The 21333-nt window shown below is 40.3% G+C and overlaps 1 protein-coding gene across 18 annotated transcripts in view; it reads right to left on the reverse strand.

Annotated features, from left to right (window-relative positions):
- EFCAB11 (EF-hand calcium binding domain 11) overlaps positions 1-21333 on the reverse strand; it is a 180261-nt gene that overhangs the window by 84363 nt on the left and 74565 nt on the right. For 6 of the 18 annotated variants that reach the window (XM_036841342.1, XM_036841333.1, XM_036841336.1 and 3 more), the window contains exon 6: positions 20855-20938. The exons of 6 other annotated variants lie outside the window; for them this stretch is intronic. In XM_036841342.1, coding sequence (XP_036697237.1) covers positions 20855-20938 — 84 coding nt within the window. Of the gene's footprint in view, positions 1-11619; positions 11826-12929; positions 12998-17758; positions 18948-20126; positions 20252-20755; positions 20939-21333 lie in introns of those variants that run through there. 6 more of the 18 variants (XM_036841337.1, XM_036841334.1, XM_036841346.1 and 3 more) reach the window with 6 other exon arrangements.

The raw sequence follows: 21333 nt of genomic DNA on the forward strand, positions 1-21333 counted from the left end.
AGCTCTGAGGGCAGGGCCCGTGTCTGTCCAGTGCACCATACTATCCCTGTACCAGCGCAGGCCCAGTACATGCTAAGTATTCTATATGTACTAAACCAGTGGTTCTCAAACTTTTTGCCTTCAGGATTCCTTTAAACTCTTAAAAACTCAGAACTCCAAAGGCTTCTGTTTACGTGCGTTATATCTATCAATTGTTACCATACTAGAAATTAAAACTGAGAAAAATTTAAAAGATTAATTCATTTAAAAATAAGTTAATTACGTTTTAACATAAATTTTTAAAATGAAAACTAAGTAAACTTTCCAAAACAAACCAAAAAACTGTGGTAAGAGAATTATTTTACATTTTTGCACGCCTTTAAAATTCTTAATACATTACAGCTGGATTCTCCTATCTGCTTCTGAAATCCCTTTGTGGCATTCTGATTGTGGTATATAAAGAAAAATACAGCCTCACACAGATATGTAGTTGAAAAGGGAGGAGTATTTTAATAGTCTTTTCATATAACTGTAGATATTAATTTTGATATTATACCATAACTCAGTAAGTGGTAATTTCTTACAGGCTAGCTGCAATGTATAATTTGAAATCATATCAATTAACTTTTCATACTTTGCTACATTAAAATCCTTCGGTGTATTTTGTATTTTCAATGGATCTTTTACCCAACCATGATTTTGTAACACCATGCATTGGTTATCTTCTAAATGTTAACACATTTCATTATACAATATTTTTAAAACTACATTTGTTAATATCACCACTGAATTTATCAGAAAAGTCTTTAAGTATTGAGAAACTGTCAAGCTCACAGTGGCAGATATAAGTTTCCGAAATTTTAATTTTCACTTGAAAGCTTGAATTTTAGCATTGGCAACAAATACTGTCACAGTTGTTTTCCTTGAAATGACAGGCTCACTTCGTTCATTTTTAAGAAAATGTCGACCAAGTACTCAAGTCTAAATAACCGTAGTTTGTCTGTCAGTCATTCTTTCAAATAAAAATAGTGTTCCATTAAAACAGTGGCCAGTCTAGATCTCAACTTAAACAACTGGGCAAGAGCTTTTCCTGGAGACAATCATAGTGCCTCCACGTGTGACAGAAATGCAGTATGGGTACTTCCCAGAATGTTAAAAAGATGTGCACTTGAGAATTAAGATTTAATAAAACAATTTTTTATTGCTTCATCAAGGATACTCAAGTGAACTGACTTTTTTTTTTTTTTTTTAAGTGTGAGGGCAAAGTGGCGAAGAATCAATGATTATCAGTACAATTTGGTATTACTGCCTTGATTTATGCTAAAAACAGGTGAAATGATTCATGCAGTGCTACCTACCACAGATTTTGCATCATCAATGCAAATGTCAAGAGAGTGAGACAAGGCACACAGTGCCTTAGCATTATGAAAATAGTTTGGACCTCATAGACCCCCTTGGGGCCGGGGATCACACGTACAGAACCGCTGGGCCAGATGAATGAATACAAGGAAGGTGACCGCAAGCCAGCTTGGGTGCTGGGGACACTGCTGCCCAGCATTGGCCCTCCCGACCGGAAATCCAGCCTGAGCACCTCCTGCATGGCTGACCCCTCTGCTCTTACTCTCGGGCTTCTAGTTGCTTCCTCCCATCCAACCCTTAGGTGTTGACACCTGGGCCTTAAGAAAGTCCTGGTTGGAACCTGATCTCTTGGTTTCATTTTTGTTATTTCTGGGACCCGGCTTTGGCTATCAGCCCGCTGGCCTTAGGCCCCATGATAAGGAGTATTTTTCTGGACCATTCTGGGGTGTACTGGCCAGATTTACCTCTTGCTAGCTCTGTGTACTGCACTGTGTGTGTTGGAGAAGGCAGTGGGGGAGGGGAAGTACAGGGTTAGGGATTTGGTACAAATTGATATTGTCTAGGGATGTACCTAACTTTGAAAGTAAAACAAAACTGTTCTGCTGTTTTACTTCTTGTAAGACAAGGTGAACTATTCTTATACTCTTGCAGATAGGGCTCAAATAAAAACATTCATCTGGTCAGTGAATATAAATTGAAAGAAATGACCAACATATTACAGTTTTAAAGATGTGTGCTCATCCATTTCTCTCCCATCAGTACCCTCTGAATACGCATCAGGAGTTCATCCAAGTATGAGACCTTGGTAAATGCATCTTTTAAATATGAAAGTTGGAGTTGGGCCTGCACAGAACAAGGTATCATTTCCTGAAAATAGCTTTCAGCAAATAGCAAATTAATTTAGTAGTAAATTAGTAAAATTTTCAAGGTGGTCCTTCCTATTGAGTAACTCATTTTTATCATTACACAAGAAATGCTTTCTTCTCCTTGCATACTTCTTATATTACTTTTCTGAGTAATTCTTTTTTTTTTTTTAATTTTTATTGGAGTATAGTTGATTTACAATGTGTTAGTTTCCGGTGTACAGCAAACTGAATCAGTTTTATATATATATATATATATATATATATATATATATATATATACACACACACACATACACACACATATATATATACATATCAGTTTTATATATATATATAGTTATATATATATATTTATATATATATATATATCTCCATTCTTTTTCAGATTCTTTCCCATATAGGTTATTACAGAATATTGAGTAGAGTTCCCTGTGTTATACAATAGGTCCTTGTTAGTTATCTATTTTATATATAGTAGTATGTAGATGTTAACCCCAATCTCCTAATTTATCACTTCCCCCTACGTTTCCCCTTTGGTAACAGTAAGTTTGATTTCAAGATCTGTGAGTCTGTTTCTGTTTTGTAAATAAGTTCATTTGTATCTTTTTTTTATGAGATCCCACATATAAGTGATATCATATGATGTTTCTCTTTCTCTGTCTGATTTACTTCACTTAGTATGATAACCTCTAGGTCCATCCATGTTGCTGCAAATGGCATTATTTCATTCCCTTTAATGGCTGAGTAATTAATATTCCATTGTATATATGTACACATCTTCTTTATCCATTTCTCTGTCAATGGATGCTCCCCTATCTTGGCTATTGTAAGTAGTGCTGCAACGAACATTGGGATGCATGTATCTTTTCTTTCTTTTTTTTTTTTTAAGAAATTTATTTATTTTTTAGATTTATTTTTGGCTGCGTTGGGTCTTTGTTGCTGCGCAGGGGCTTCCTCTAGTTGCGGCGAGCGGAGGCTACTCTTCATTGTGGTGCGCGGGCTTCTCATTGCAGCGGCTTCTGTTTGTTGCAGATCACAGGCTCTAGGCGTGTGGGCTTCAGTAGTTGTGGCATGCAGGCTCAGTAGTTGTGGCTCGCAGGCTCTAGAGCACAGGCTCAGCAGTTGTGGCGCACGGGCTTAGTTGCTCCGTGGCATGCGGGATCTTCCCAGACCTGGGCTCGAACCCGTGTCCCCTGCATTGGTAGGCAGATTCTTAACCACTGAGCCACCAGGGAAGCCCGATACAAACTATTATGTATAGAATGGATAAACAACAAGGACCTACTGTTTAACACAGAGAACTGTATTCAATATCCTGAGATAAACCATAATGGAAAAGAATATGAAAAAGAATGTATATATGTGTATAACTGAATCACCTTGCTGTACAGTAGAAATCAACACAACATTGTAAATCAACTATACTTCAATAAAATAAATAAATAATAAAAAATAAAGATGTCCCTCCCAGTTAGGGTATAAACACTCCTCTTGGGGAGTGACATATTCTTTACTTGGTGGCCGGGAAATCTGATAGAATCTTCAACTTTTTCTTAGGAACCTCTTCCTGGGATTGGTAGGGGAAGAATATAAAAGTCCTAGATTCATTTTTTCTCCTTTTGGGAAATGTACAGCTTACACTTTCTGAAGAATAGTGTTAATAATAATAATAATAGCAGCTGTCATTTGTTAAGCATTTGCCACGTGCCAGCTACTGGGCTAGGCACTTTATGTAGATGATTCTTTACCGCCTTATAACAAGATGGGTACACGTTCTCTCACTGTTTCATAGTTAAGCGCTCTGAAGATTAGAGAAGTCCCTTGCCCGAGGTCAGTCAGCTTGTAAGTGACGGAGCCAGCATTCAAATCCAGGCCTTCTCCCTTCAGAACTCAAGATCCTAGCTTCTCAATGGCTGAGGATACCGCACGCCACAACTACTGAGCCTGTGCTCTAGAGCCCCCGAGCCACAACTACTGAGCCCACGTGCCACAACTACTGAAGCCCGCGCACCTAGAGCCTGTGCTCCGCAACAAGAGAAGCCACCACAATAAGAAGCCCGCACGCCGCAACGAAGAGTAGCCCCCGCTCGCCGCAACTAGAGAGAGCCCGCGAGCAGCAACAAAGACCCAACGCAGCCAAAAAAAAAAAAAAAAAGTTTGCATCTGCTAATTCCAAGGGGGGGGGACCTCTTTAGACATAAACATTTGGATTAATAACAAAGAACTATAAAAAGATGCACTCTTATCAGATGAAGGACACCAGTGTGAGGTCTCAACCACAATTCTAGGCCTTGAGTCCCTTGATCTCCTCAATTCTGATGACCTTCACCTCTACTCTGCTTCAAAAACTGAACTTAATGGCAAGACCAGGGGCCTTGTCAACTATTCAGAACTTCTCTGCATATGAACTGTTGAGTGTCAAGATCCCATTCACTGTGGATAACTCGCCATTCTTACGACTCTACTGCTCATTTATTCCCACCTTCCTTTCAACATCTTCTGAGACTCCTAGGACCCTGACCGCTTAACGTTCTCTCAGTCTATGAAGGGCCGTCCAGTTTTACTTGTCCTCTCCCTAGCCTAGAGCCCACAGGGCCAGCCTGTAGTTATACTGACCAGTATCCTCAATTCTCTGCCTCCTCATTCCTCCTAACACACCCAGCCCACATGACCCAAACACAAGATCAGTCCAGTCATAATTCTCCGGCCAGGCTTTGGATCCCACCAACCACCTCCTAAGGCACTAGGCTCCTTCAATCGCGTTCCTATACCTTCACTTCTATCAATACTTACTCTTTCTTCCCAACACATATATGTTGTTAAATATCTCCCTAGATTCCCAGTTACTTCTCTAGCAGCTGATTCTTCAAAAGTCGTTTCCGCCACTTCTCTCTACTTGCTCGCCATCAATTCACTCCTCGACCAAAGCAACCTGGCTTCTGCCGCCATTACCTTATCCAAACTGCATTTGTTAATATTATCGATGTTGTTCATCTTGCCAAGTCCAAGGAATCCTTTCTAATTCTTACCTTTTATGACTCTGCCCTGTGGCACCTGAAACGGTTGATCCTTCCTTCCTGCTCTAAACTCTCAGCTTGCCTTTTAAAAACCAGTGTTGCCCAGGGTTGCATCCTTGCCCTCTCCTCTTCTCACTCTATAGACCCTTTGGGTGTAATCCACTCAAACCCAGGCCGGCAACTACGCCCAGGACTCACAAACGGGTACCACCTAGCTTCGATGTCTCTGATGAATGGAGACCCCATATGCAGTTTAAAGATGTAGACTCTGAATTCAGACAAACTCGCATCCAAGTCCTGTCTCTGCACTCAGCAGCTCTCTGGCCGTCAGAAAGTTATCTTACTTAAACCTCAGTCTCCTCAGCTACAGAATGGGAGTAATCATATCACTGGTATCCACGCTAGAGTTCTTTTGAGGATTAGCGCATGTAAATTATTTCTTTTGAAATAACACATGTAAAAACACATAGTTAATAACGCTCAACAATGTTAGCTACCGTTGTTATTACAGGATTTTTTTTTAATCTAAAAGCCTCCAAAGCAACTCAAACTTCACGTAATAAAAAAAATTAACTTGGGACTTCCCTGGCAGTCCAGTGGTTAAGACTCTGCATCCCCTCTGCAGGGGGCACGGGTTAGATCCCTGGTCGGGGAACAAAGATCCCGTATGACACAAGGTGCAGCAAAAAAAACAAAGAAAAAAACTCCCCAAAACCCCCCATGAACTTAATGCCCTCATGCTCCTCCTTCATTGTAGTAATAATCATAATAGCTTCTGTCTTTCAAGTTTTAATTTTTATCACTAATCTGCAAGTTAAATATTAGCGACCCCATTTCACATATAAGGAAACTGAGGCTTAGAGAAGTTAATTACTCTGCTGGAAGTGGCAGGAAAGTGATGGTTAGGATTCAGACCCTGGTCCTTCTGACTCCAAAGTGAATGCTTCCTGGCCCTGGTATCTGACTTTAGTGTTCGAGTCCCACACCAAAACCCAGGGCATTTATTCTGGACTTCTTCCATCTTAGCCACATCTAGCAATGTGCTGGGGAACTGGCTCTCCTGCAAAAAAGAAAAATTTCCTGATTTGCAGCCTTTGCTGATTTCAAGCTACCAAGGTGACATCACTGAATGTGAGCGAGGAAAAAGATGGGCAGAGCTGGCTTGAGGGCCTGCACCAGCGGCTCCAGCAGACTACCGGATCCCTAAGGCCCCAAATCCTGTTAATTCAGATCTAAATAACTTGACTGACAGCAATTTGCCAAAAACAACTTAGTCAAAATCAGGTTGGTGAAAACAACAAAGTATACCGTTTGGTGATAGGCTGCAGACTTTTTCTCTTTTTATTTGCTAATCTCTCCAGCCTCCACACCCCTCAGCCTTCCCCCTCCACACTCCAGCCTGACCGGACAGCTCTCCACTCCTCCCAGGCACCACGGTCTCCTCACCTGCAGTGCCCCTGGCCTGGAACGTCTATCCCTCTGGCCTGCCATCTTTCCCTGGCTGACTCCTGTTCTTCCTCACCTTTCAGTTTAGGCATCAGCCACAGGGGATTACCGGGAACAGAGTAAATGTCAAACAACGGGAGTTAAGTTGGAATAGTGCAAATGTGAGACAATTGGAAGACTGCTTAAACAAATTATACTAGTTTTCAAAACACACATGGCATGACCCTATTTCAGTAGGGAAAAATGCACATAGACACAGAGAAGGATCTGAGAAGCTAGTCTCTAGGGGTTTTAGCAGTGATTTTCTAAATAATGGGTGGGATTCTGTGCATTTTTTTTTTTTTTTGTCTATAGTTTCCGTAATAAGCATGTATTGTTTTTGTAATAAGAAAACCTATTTCTATAAAGCCTTTTTATCGTTAATGTCTTTGTATTCCAATTGTTCACAATGATAGTCCATTTTGGACAAGGATGAGTGGCTGACTATTCATTGGATAGAAAAAGAACCTGGAAAATAATGGAAAACAGGTAATTGTGTGTGCGTGTGGTTTAAAATGACACATTTATTATGTTACAGTTCTGGAGGTCAGAAGTCCGAAATGAGTCTCACTGGGATACAATCAAGGTGTCAGCAGGGCTGCATTCCTTTCTGTGGCTCTACAGGAGAATCCATTCACTTGCCTGTTTCAGGTTCTAGAAGCTGCCTGCATTTCTTGGCCCATGGCCCCCTTCCTCTAACTTCAGAGCCAGCAATGTTGGCCTGAGTCCTTCTCACACTGCAGTCTCCCTAATTCTGACTCTCCTGCCTCCATCTCCTCCATTTAAGAACCCTTGTGATTACACTGGGTTCACCTGGATCATCCAGACTAATCTTATCGTGTTAGCTGATTAGCAGCCCTATTTCCAGCTGCAACTGTAATCCCCCCGGCCAGCCATGTGCCCTTTGCCCCAGTAACACAAACTCCATGTCCCTGAACATGTCATGTGGCTTCAGTTCTCCATGCTTCTGCATGTGCTATGTGCTCTGAAATGCCTTTAAAACACATGTGTGCACACAGCGTGACATAATGTGATTAACATGATCACACCATAGACTATCAATAATAATCCTATCTGCCCTATGGACATGATGGTGCCTTCTTCACCTTGGCATTCTGAGTGTCTCTGGAACTCAGGTACCCAAAGCGTGCTCTGTATACCAGCAGTATCAGTATTACTTGGGATTGTGGCTACTAGATATGCACATTTTCAGACCCTGCCACAATATCTACTGAATGGGCAACTCTGAGGATGGGGTCCAGGAGGGGTGTTTAGAAAGTCCTCCAGGTGATTCTCATGCACCAAAAGTTTGAGAAGCACTGACCCAGGTCCTCCTTAATGTTGGCTGAATGAACTGATAAATGGTTAAAAACCTGTGATGCTCCTTTACATTTTTTAAAACATACCTCCAGTCCAAGCTTTTGCTTTTATATGTGTCAACCTGGACCGATGTATATGTATATACATAAATAAAATAAATAACCAATCCTTTCAAGATGTCCAGTGAAATTTGACTCATTGGATCACTGTAGGACATTAAACTTTCTTCTCTATAAACAGGCAGTTAACACAGGGCTTCATTTATTATTTGTTAGTTGTTCAGTAACTACGTTTGCATTACAGTTCTGAATTTTGGTTGCAGGAATAGGTAAACTCACAGTGTCTTGCCTAGGACCACACAGCAATTTAACGAGAGGCCAGGTTCAGACTGAGCAGCCTCAGAATTTCCTGCTATGGCTGAGTGTACTGAGTCACAATGTTGTTCTACCTTCAGGTATATCATGGTAATTAACTTGGTATAGAGACCTCAGAAGGTTACAGTAAATACTTTGTTTTGTGGTCAGGTAATTAAATGTGTAAAGGTCCCTACCCTCTGTTTGATCATTACCTAAAGGACATTCCTATGGGGCCAGAAGTGATTTGTTGTTGTTGTAATATAGGCAGCCTTTTTACATCTCCCTCTGTAGCTGCTGAAATCTTGGCTCGCACCCAAATGCCCCACTTGGGTTTTGTTCAGGAAAGATTTCTTCCAGCTGCTTTATTTGTTGCACAATTACATGTATGAGCTTCCAGAATGTACAAGATCACAAGTCAAATGAAAGGCTTCAGCTCCCAGTTCGCATAAAGAGATAAAATTTGAAACCAAGGAAACAACAAAACATGGCTAAATGAAGGGCTAAGTAGAAACGAGACTGAATGGTATTCTTACTAAAAGGTTAGCACGTGCCAGAACTCGAAAGGAAAATGAGACACCATGGGGTAATCATAGTATCCTTGTGCTATGTTTATGGCCACACTTGCAAAGGGACTCAGACTCCCTCTTTAGCATTTACAATTTGGGGCACAGCAAGCTGATAGAAACAAAAATATATACCTGTATTTAAGCAATTATACTCCAATAAAGATGTTAAAAAAATATATATATATATACTTGTATTTAAAAATAAAAACTTGCACACTCACATTCATAGCAGTATTATTCACAATAACCAAAAGGTGGAAACAACCCAAGTGTCCATCAACAGATGAACAGATAATGTGTTATATACATACGATGGAATACTGTTCAGTCTTTTAAAGAAAGGAAATTCCTTTTAAATGTAGATGGCCCTTGAGGACATGATGCTAAGTGAAATAAGCCAGTCAAAAATGAGAAATACTGTATGATATTACTGATATGAAGTACCTCGAGCAGCCTAACTCACAGAAACAGAAAGGAGAACGGTGGTTGCCAGGGATTGGAGGGAGGGGAAATGGGAGCTTCAGTTTTGCAAAATGAGAAAGTTGTAGAAATTGCTTGTACAACAATATAAATATAGTTAATGTTATGGTACTATACACTTAAAAATGGTACAAAAATAATAATAATAAACACAACCACATACACAGGACTTCTGTTTTAAGGATTGGAAGAGTATATTTAAAAATGAACTGAGGTATCCTGGAGATTGGCCATCATTGATGTCAAGAGCCTGAGGATCAGGATAAACAGGCAGGTCCACATGGAAAGTGTAAAGTAAGGGGAGCAGGAGTTGATGGTTACTTGTGGCAGATGGAAGAGTAACTGAAGAATCTGCAGATAAAGAACTACAGGTCATAGGATGTGAGAGGAAGGTGACCTTTGGCACAAACATGGAGAGTTGGACCAAAGGAGGAAAAATAATCATCAAATGCCAAAAAAAAAGTCTGGAAAATTTAAGAAGCAAAAATCGGAGGTTTCATGAATCGCAATATTGGGTCGGCCAAAAAGCCCATTTGAGTTTTTAACAGAAGAAACTGAACGGACTTTTTGGCCAGCCCAATATATACTGGAAAGTATTTAGAAGTCGATGGAGTCCCAACCATCATTTGAGCTTCAAACACCTCACACACGTATCCACTGTGATTAAACCTCACAGGCTTGCTATTGGGCTGGCCAAAAAGCGCGTTCGGGTTTTTTCCACATCTTACAAAAAACCTGAACGCATTTTTTGGCCAACCCAAATATATCACAAATGGGACAACTGGCGTACGTAAAGATCAAACACAGTGAGACCTTCAGAAGATCATGCGTAAGCAGTGAAGACGCTCTTATCTGAAGCCATCTGGACCAAAAGTCAATCAGCCAATTTAAAAAGATCTGTTGAAAAGGGGAAACATGCAAAAAATGGACACACCCAGTTGTGGATGCTGGGGACCATCACATCCTCCAGCTGGAAGTGTCACCTGCTGAGAGTGGACAGGTGAGAACCTCTCGGGCTTCACTTCCAGCCAAAGGAAGTCGCCTTGCTCAAGGTGATGTCCCGCTCCGCTGGGGGGCAGCCCACACCTGATGTCTGGTCAGTGCAGGAGGCCAGCACGAACTGCCTCACTCTGCCACATCTCTGAAGGGTGGTCAGCGCTAGCATCCCCACGCTACTGGCTGAGGCCGGAGCTTCAATTCCCCTTCTATTAGTCCTGCCTGTCTCACTCCCATCCAGGCCTGGTTCCGAGAGCGCTCGCTCCCCAACAAGCTTCCTGCATGCAAATCTCCATCTCAGAGCCTGTTTCCCCGGAGCCCAATCTAAGACACATACATAACTTAAACGGTTAATTTTAAATTTTAAATATAAGCATGCATTCATTCTCTGATATTTTGACCTCTGCCAAAGCCTTCGTCTTCGAGAACCGGTCATGGGTCAGCATGCTTTGTTCTCTTTCTTGCATAAACTACACCTAAAATTTTAGAATTACCTATTATTTCCGATTTTGGTTTCCTGAAAGTAAGAAAACTTAAAGACCACTAGAAAACAACCTAGATGTGGAATTCCTCTAGCTTTTTAAATTCCACCAATCCTTAAGAGGTATCTCACCCACAGTTAATGTGACAGATTAAAACAACTTTTTAATTTAATAAACTACATATAAAATCTACCATCTTCGTTCAGTCGTATGAAGTGGTACATTCATATTGTTTCGCAGCCATCTCCACCATCCATCTCCAGAACTCATTTCATCTTGCAAAACTGAAACTCTGTCCCCATTAAATAATAACTCTCCATTCCCCCTTTCTCCTCGGTCCCTGGCAACCACTATTCTACTTTCTGTCTCTATGAAAATAACTATTCGAGGTACCATGGAATTTTTTCTTTAATTTATTGAGTTACCTTTATTAAGTCTTTCCAAAATTTATTTTGTATAGAAAAAGCAGCTGTGGATCTTCCCTGGCAGTCCAGTGGTTAGGCCTCTGCACTTCCACTGCAGGGGGCACGGGTTCATTCCCTGGTCGAGGAACTAAGATCCCACATGCTGCACGGCCAAAAAAATACATACATACATACAAACGTACATGCATACAAGTTAAAAAAAAAAAAAAGCACTGTCTTTTTGGATTGCACTTATATCCTTTTTTGCTTAATGTTTAATTAAATCACCTAATTACAATTATAAGTTCAACTGGCACAAATCGGTTTGAGAACAAACAACATAGAACAGGTCTGGGGACAAATACAACTCAGACAGTTGGAGAAGTACATGAGGGCGCTGGAGAGAAGGCTCCGATTACAAGTGTTCAACATGCTGTGGGCATCCCCTAGATGGCTCTGCACAGGGACTGGAAGCTTCCTTTAAGCTGCTGAACTGGTTAAGAGAGCTGCTTCTACTGTACAAAAATAGATATTGATAGCATTTATTGAGCACCTATTATGTTCCAGGCACTGTGCTAAGCATGTAACGGGCATTGTGTCACTTAATGTCCATAATCCGTGAGGCAAATGTTATCATCTTCATTTTATAATACCTGCAGGAAACTGAGGCACAGAGAAGTACTCAAGCAATTTATCCAGAGTTGCACCACTAAGAAGTGGCAGAGCTGAGATTTTCAGGTTGGTGTGAATCCAAAGCCTGTCCCCACTCTACCTGCCACACTGGCTCTTCAAATGAATATTAAATAAAAGGTGTAACAAGAATAAAAACACAGAAGTGAGCCTTTGTTTTCTACTGGCATCACACAAAATGACAAAATATGTCACAGGTAGTTTTTCTAAGACTATAATTTAACAAACGGGATGCACTTAAATTCTCGTAAGACAGGACTGTAGGTAATACAATCTGCAATTGTTATTTGTTTATATAGGAATGATTTCAGTTAATTAAAGACAGAAGAGTTAGGCAGTATTTGTAAGGAAAGAACTGAAGTCAGACATTTTAATTATGCTATCAGATTAGCACAAAAAAGAGAATAAGCTGGAAAGTTTATAGAATATAATAAAAGCTAAGTATGTTATGTCTCAAGGTAACTCTTTGGATCAAGAAAAAGAGAGAGAGAGCACATCTAAAATAATTCATAGAATCAGATAATAAGTGACTAATCAAAGAGGTCTCATTACAACCATCTATATCAACACCCACATGGAAAAACCAAGCTATAGTTTTTTTGGGTTTTTTTTTGCCACACTGCACGGCATGCAGGATCTTAGTTCCCCGACCAGGGATTGAACCCATGCTCCCTCCAGTAGAAGCATGGAGCCCTAACCACTGGACTGCAGGGCATTCCCCTTTTTTTTTCCCCCCCAAGCTACAGTTTTATTAGAAGCATTTTCCTAAGAAAATAAAGCATGAATTTGTGCTTGTCTTCTAAAAAGAAAAATGAATGACAATTCAAAACAGATACGGACAACAATGAAAGCTAACCAAACCAAAAAAAAAAAAAAGGGAGGTATTTAAGATTGCCAAATCATGAGTAGAAGCAGGCTCCGTTCAGCAGCCTCTGGGAGACCTGGCAGAGAGATGAGCTCTCGTCATCCAGGACAATGTGGCAGCTCCCTTCTCCATCTACAAGCAAGAGGTCACTCATTACTCCCCAGTCCATCCAGGATGTTGAGATATAATGATAGCTATAGAGATTCCCAACAGAACAGCACAGCCAAGAAAGGCTGCCTGTGCCACTGGGCTCTTTTCTACACCAACAATCCATGAACCATCAACAGACACGCATCTAAGACCCAGGCTCTCTCCCAGACACCCTGACAACTCCTCTCTCATGGGGCCATCTGACCTTGATGCCCATTTCTAGACAGAACGCCTTCCCTGGTTGTCCCACAGACACATCCCAAGTTGACATCATCATAAACCCCACACCTGCTCCTCCTCCTGTGTCCCCTGTCACACTGAATGGAGCCACCATTCACTCAGATTCTCAGGACGGGGCCTCGGGGCCATCCTCAACTCCTCCACCTTCCATATCCTGTCGCCATGGTGATTTACATGTAAAACATCACTTGAATGCATGTGCTCTTCCACTACTCCCTTAGTTTAGGACCTAGACTCTTGCAAGAAGGCTTCTTAGTAGTGATCAGTTTGGTCTACAGGGGGTCAGATACACAATCTCCTCATTTACTGAGCTCCAACTTCATATCTAAATACCATGTTTGATTCCTTTGAATCAACCAGGGTAGAATCCCTGGAAAAAATGGGAAAAGAGAGAGGAGACTTTCCCTTAGCACTTTAGGTGTGAGAAACTTTTGGCATCCCACTTAGAGATGAAAGAAAATCAGGTTAACACCAAAAATTCATTTGTAGCCCAAATATAATAGGCCAGTTTATTTTCAATAGCTTTTTATTCAATCAACAAACTGTCTCCTTCTAGCAATCTCTCTTAAATCACAGTGATTCATTCTGGGTAAACACAGAGATACCTCCTAAGGAATTTCTCCCAGGTGAAATCTGTAAGGATGCTACTTGGGCCTCCCAACACAGGTGCCTCCTACAGTCTTCCCAACACCATCTATGCTGATGAACAAAACATAGACCTGACTTTGAAACCCAAACTCTGACACTTAGTAACTGCAGGGCTTCCATCAAGTTACACAGTCTTATAGAGAAAAAGAAGACAATGGTATTTAGTTGTATATAAGGCTCGTTAAGTTCAACAACAAACAAAGATCAGCTAAGGGCCAGGCACTGCCTTGAGCACCTGAGATTCAAAGATGAAAGTCACAGCTCTGCCCCTTGCACTTCCAGTCTAGTGGGACAGACAGATACAGACCAAGAAGTGTGACAACATACGTGAGTGCTGGAATCAAGATGTGAGCAAGTTCCACGAAGAGGGAAGGCTGGGGATGATGGAGAAGAACTGAAAGAGAACTTATTCGAAATGGGATAATTATGTAAACACCTGATACCTGGCTCACTTAAAAAATGCTTTTTGGCTGTTTTTTAAAAATTAATTAATTAATTTTTAAATTATTATTTTTAATATTAGTTTTTTTAACATCTTTATTGGAGTATAATTGCTTTACAATGGTGTGTTAGTTTCTGCTGTATAACAAAGTGAATCAGCTATACATATACATATACCCCCATATCTCCTCCCTCTTGCATCTCCCACCTAGAGGGGTGGGATAGGGAGGAGATTTCTTTTTTTAAACCCACATTTAAGCTTACAACTGTTACTGATGTAACCTTTTTCTTGTCTTCCTGAAAGTTCATATATAAAGTCACCAACAAAACACCTGATGGTCACTCTATTGTGAAGACACTCAAAGAGCCCTGACAAGAGGGCCTCATGCAAATAACAGAGGCTAAATTGCCAGGTGTCTGAAGGAGCCACCTGGGAAGTGCATCCTCCAGCTCCAGTCAAACCTTCAGATGACTGTGGTCCTGGCCAACATCTTGAGTGTAACCTCATGAGAGGACAGGAGTCAGGACCACCTGCTAAGCCATTCCCAGATTCCTGACCCACAGGTGTTATGTGAGGCACTAAATATTAATGTTTATTGCTTTAATCTGCTAAGTATCAGGGTAATTTGTTACTCAAAAATTCATAACTAAGACACAGGTCAATAGGGTATTAGTGATAAGGTTTTTGTATTCAGGACAGCATAATTTTCTTAGTTAAAAACCAATTCCATTTCTTTTCTCTGGAGCACAGAAATATGATACACATGATGGTAGGTTGTGAGACAATGCGGAGTTAATGCTGGTTCTACTTCTTTCCTTGCTTCACATCACCACCCCCCAAAGGAAACTATAGTTTAAAATACCAGAATTATGTAACTAAGAGAGAGTGATGGGTTGTGACTCCTTAAGGACAATTTAAAACAAGGTATATGGCAAGGCAAGTAATAATGAAAGCAAATGACTTATCACTAGATTGTAAGAATTAAGCAAATAAAGCACCGTAGTTCTAGCCACAATTGTTAGGTAACAAACTATGAGTTTTGAATTTATCAGAACTGATGATTTGGGCACTCAATCTATTTCATTTCTTTAAAAATATAATTTATTATGGGGAGTATAAATTAGTATTTAAAGTTTCGGGGTGTTATATCTGTAGCCAAAAGAAAGGGCATTTTATTCTCACTTATTATTGATCTCAAAATTAAGATTCATTTATTCACAAACATTTACTGTACACCTAATTTCTTCCAGAAATTCCCCTAGGGTTTGGGAATGAACTGATGGAAACTATAATCTGTGACCTCCAGGAACTCACAGAGGGTAGACCAGTGCTTCTCATATGAGCCTGACCTATTTTTAAATATGGATGCAAAGGCTGATTTCTAGAAACTCAAATATTGAAGGCGGGGGGGTGGGACCTGGAGATCTCCATGGTTTTACACTCATAATTGCTTCTGATGCTTGGTCCGACGGTTCTCCACCACCAGGGTGGACGATAATACAGTACAGCCCATTTACTCAATCATCAAATATTTACTGAGCACCTGATCTGTACCGTAGGTGCTGGCTGCTGGGGGCTGGGGGGTGGGTGAGGCTGTATACCAGAAAATACACAACATGAAGTTAGAAGGATAAGAAGGGCAGCCAGATGAAGGAATAGATGATGTTCCACCATTAGCAGATCATCTCCAAATGTGGAATCACACCAAATGGTAGGCTTGGTGACTAAGTTAAATGATAAAGTATATTCATGGATTCTCAGATTTTTTTTTTACTTGAAAGAGACCTAATTGACCCAACGCCACGCAACAAAGAAGGGAACTGAATCTAGGTCCTGTGACTCCGGTTCTTATGTACTTTTTTCTTGATCGGTTCCTCTTAGGTGTAAAGCACATCTTCAAGAACCAAAGAACAAAGAATACTTCTCAATTCTAAAAAGCTTGTGTTGTTACTATAGGCATACTATATCTTAGGAGCTATCAATCTGGGGCGTTTTTGAAAAGATACAATCAGTGAAGAAAAAAACAAGGTGGATGTGAAAAATGTCTTTGAAGCTATTTCAGTTGCTACTGCCGGAAAATGTTTGAATTTCAACTCTAGTAGGCATAAAATAAGCTTATAGAAAACACTGGTTTTGGAATCAGAATCAATGACCTAGAAATAAATCTCCAAGCGGGATAAGCAAAATTTTGAAAGAGTAGAATCAAAGAAAATAAAACTGTTATCTCCAAATGGTTGGTAAAAATAATGTTTTGGGGTTACAGTTGGAAATAGGTACATTTTAGAGCTACAGGTATTAATGATATACTGGAATTTTGTGACATAACACTAGTCGGCTAAGGAGTAGATTTCCTTCAAAGGGGTTTATCAGTGGAAATAACTGAAGGAAGGATCTTGTCTTGCAATCTCACCAATAATACAGAATCTTCTCCCTTTTCTGGGTCTTTGCCATCTGGCATCTACTCCTGCCACTTTCCTGAGGTTACTCAAGGGTCAATAGTTTGTCCTTCTCTGGTACAAAATCAAACTCAGACCTCTTATTTTTTGATTTCTCTGCTCACCCTGTCTTCCTGAAACATTGTCTTCCCTTTGTTCCCATGAAACTGTAGGTTCCTGGCTCTCCTCTGACCTCTCCTTGCCTGGCTTCCCTCCTAATCATGCACATCCTCTCAAGGTTTTGTCTGGTCTGCTTCTCTTTCTAATCCTCCATTTATGCCAACATGGGACCATGATTCTCCCACTCACACAGGCTCCCCAGCCCCAGGAGCTAACTGGCATTGCTTTGGCATTGCTTCCCAATATCCAATCAGCCTTTGAGGCTAACAGATTCTTTCTGTGTAACATTCCTAAGACTTGACCTTCCCTTCATATGTCCATGTCCTTTTCTCTGGAACCTCATCGATTAAGCTCTAGTCAGTTACCATGGCTTCCTGTGGACCAGCTCGTCATTCTCTGGTACATCCTGCAGCCTGAGGCCAGATGAAGATCCTTTTCATCATGCCCCTTCCTTGTCCAAGGATCAGTACATGCTTTGCTGAATCCAACCTCAGTGCCCCATACCTGGAATGACTTTCCCCTTTGTAAGCCAAATATTCTACTTTCTCCAAGATCCAACATGAAATTCCTTCTCGGATGATACCAACCTAATCCTCTTCCACAGTGAATTTTAATTTCCTCAGCAATCACATCTGGATCACTCTCTCTCACACTCGCTTTATTGCAACTAAGGGGCAGTTCTTGTAGAGACCACCATAATACGGGGGGCCAGCAAAAGCATCTCCATGTTTGCTAAATTGAACTGAACTTACTGCAGCTCTGCCAAAATTTAATTTTAATTATATAAAGACTGAAGGAACATAGAAAGCAGATCTTGCTTCAACCATTAACAGTTATTACTTCAATTTCTTAAACTATAATAACAGAAATAGATACACACTAAAAGCATTTTTTTAATTAGGAAAATCAATGGAACAAAAATCTTTATATATTCTTCTTAGTTTTCTCTCCCCTGACGTTTTAGGTGATCTTATCACTCCAATTACAAAAGGGTCTTTTGGCATCTGAGGAGCTAAGGATGGATGACGATGAATGGGTAGACTCAAGTATGTGAAGGATGAATTGTATCCAGAAAGCTGTGGGTCAGAGAGAGATTTTCCAAATGGGAAATGAATTCTGACAGGAAGCTGCCTGCTGGGAAATGAAGGAAGGCTTTGAAAAGCTAGTAATCATGATCAAATCGTAGTTGTGTTGACCGGTCGGAAATACACATGTAGAATCTACAATGTAGAAGTTGTTCTGAAAAGAACTTAATTATGCAGAAGAGGAAGCCAAAGATCTTTTAAAATGTGATCATCCACATTGTCAAACGTGTTAATATGTCACAGATAGCAGGGCTGTCTCACAAAATAACTTATGTTCAAAAGTTCTTTGCGAGGCTCATAAATCTTACCTCCTTCAAATCAAGATTAGCTCCTGACTAGGTAAAACTAGCAGGAAATTGCTTTAATAAGATAGATTGTTTAAAAAAAAATGTGAAAATTAAAATCATACACATGTATTTATACCTAATCTCTTCTCTATTATTTCTTTCTAATCATATGTGAAATGTTGTTTTCATTCATTCACTAAACATTTATTGAGCACTGTCCAAAGCTTCAGGGATTCAATGATTCCTACCCAAAATGAACTCACAGGCCAAAGAGGGGCACTCACAGGCTTGGTGGAAAGAAATGGAGAGTAAAGAACAGGAAATAACTAAAAGGGAAGAAATAACACTGAAATGGAAAATTTTATGTGTACTCCTAATTTACTAATTAAAGAATAATCCAACAAATCAATGTCAAATAAAGCCAGTGAAGAACTCTGCCAACTTGATCACAGTCAGATTCAGTTTTCTGAAATTCTCATATGTGAATGTGTCAAGCCAAGACAGCAGTGAGGAACAGTCTGGAACACTTTAAGATGCTGAAAAATAGTGACTGTGTAGGTAGAACAGTGTTTAGCACCTACAGATAAGAAATGGTTCCTACATTTATTTCACAAGAAATGTTAACTGTTGATACTTTTATCTTCTAGCTTGCTTTTGGCAATAGTTTCTTCATCACTATAAAAGAAATTTAGAATTATATTATTATATCATTATAAAACAATTCTAAAAGAACAATAGGGAATCATTACAGAAATTTTGGAAAATAACAAACGGTCGGAAGTGATCCATATAACCAAATCCTAACAATTCTACAGGAAACTAATACAACAAAGAAAATCTTGGAATCAAACAATATGCTCAATAATAATTTTAGGGAAAATGGAATAAAAGGCAACTGCAAAAGCAAAGTTACCTGGTAGCCTGGGGATCCCTTCCCTTCCCTGCTGTATGTGAGCCTCTCCCATCCTCTGCAGGACCACCCGTCGCCCCAGCAACTGCTTCCTCTTCTGAACTGCTTATTTCATCTTACCCGGTGGAACCAGACAGTGAATAACCTGCTACTATTTATTTTCCATGTTTTCGCCTTTTTTCCCCAAATAGATCATATGCTGTTTCCTGAGGACAAGAAGTATGCCTTCTATTTCTCTGTATCCCCAGCAACTAGGAAGCACCCTGCACAGGATAAATGTTTGTTGATGAGGATGCATATGCTCATTTTTAATACTTACGTGAATATTAACAAAATCTTGTTGGTTACTATTTTGAAGAAAGGACCTGGGGTTAAAAAATCTTCTAATATTATATATTTCGCCTTATTTGGCAAGATTTCTGAAGAATTCAGTACAGCTTTGTATTATTTAGACAAGTAAAAATGGTAAGAAATAAAACCATTCTCATTAAAAAAGTGAAAATTCATTTATTCTGAATTTTGAAATCTCTTTAAACTTAGATAAAATATAGAGAACAAAAGATTATCAAACCTTTCACTAACCAGTAACCCTTATGTGTCCTTCCCCTCTGCCAAACTCCAGTTTATAAAATCATTCTAATACATCAGTGAGGAACATTGTTTAAAAAAATTTTAATAAGTTTTAAATAATGCATAATTATTTGGGGATATATGTATATGTATAGCTGATTCACTCTGTTATAAAGCAGAAACTAACACACCATTGTAAAGCAATTATACTCCAATAAAGATGGTAAAAAAAATAATGCATAATTGTCCTAAACAAACAGGACCCACACCTTTTTTGAATTCCACCTACCACACCCCCTACACTTAGCCTATGTAAACTTCAGACTCCCAGGTTCAAATGCCAACAGCACAGGTGTGTCAGAGACAAAACTCACTGGGTAATCTGACAGCCAACTGAGATCAGCTACACGGAGGAAATGAGAGTTGGGATGGGGTGGGGGAGGGGGGAGGAAGCAGCAGGTGTTTCTGGAGCAGTGCGATCACAGGGCTCTGGGGACCCCTGAGGGAGGAGGACACAAAAGAAAGGGTGAGCCCACAGCCCAGAAAGGCAGAGGAAAAGCACCACACTCCAAGCTCCAGATTCAACTTTCCCAAACTTTAGAAACCAATCCGTTCTTAGTTGGGGACTATACTCTGTCACTTCCAAAAGGGAAAACCGTGTACTAAGCCCATAGTAAGTGTGCAATAAACGCCCGTTTAACTGATGGATCAACAGGGTACGATCTGATCACTGCCTCAAGGAACCTGATCCCTGGGGAGAAACTCAGAGGGACTAAACAAAAGGAAAGGTTTCTTTCTGATCATCTTCCAAGACCTGCACGTAGTTCGTGAGAGTGGCCTGCGTTTCGAATTATGCATTATATTTCAACCATCACTGCGCATGAGATTGTGTGGCCCTCAGGAAGTTTATGATATGAGATATTCCTACTACAAGGAGATTTTGATTTTGCATCAAGCTCCACCAAAAGAAGGCACGCATAAGTACATATCGAGATAAAAGTACCCCATAGAGCTGAGGAGTGAACCGTCTCCTGTCAAATGCTTTCCTGGAAACACTACAGCTGGGGGTTCTCTTCCTGAGTCATAAACACCCAGCACTCGCCTTCCAGGTGCTGCCAGCCTGAGGCACCCTCCGGGGTAGGCTCCTCCTGCTATCTTTCTGCTGCAGTTCCTTGTTTTAAGTGCTCTGTAAGTCAGATTAAAGTATTTGTTTATTTTTTCAGTAGCCGACTAAAAATAAATCTGCAAGCTAAGGATAAAGAAAGACACTTCAGACTCTGCCTTTGAAGCCCATTTCATGGCAAGTAATTGACTTCCCTCCTAGGGACCAGTTATAGATCAGGAGGAAAACAGCATTCAGAGCTTTCACGAGAATACCAGAGACTGAAACACGATTCGCACCCAGCTTACTTTCTTGTAGAAACAAAGGTGTGCATGCCCTGTCTCCTTCCCTCATGTGAAAGAACTACCATGTTTAGCAAAATAAAAATCTCTCTAAGGTGCTTGTCCCTCCTCCTCATACTTTAGGAATGTTACCTCCAGCTTTTCCAGAAATATCAACCACCCAGGTACCGACGACAG

This window comes from Balaenoptera musculus, chromosome 2 (genome assembly GCF_009873245.2).
Source record: "Balaenoptera musculus isolate JJ_BM4_2016_0621 chromosome 2, mBalMus1.pri.v3, whole genome shotgun sequence".
Lineage (NCBI taxonomy): Eukaryota > Metazoa > Chordata > Mammalia > Artiodactyla > Balaenopteridae > Balaenoptera > Balaenoptera musculus.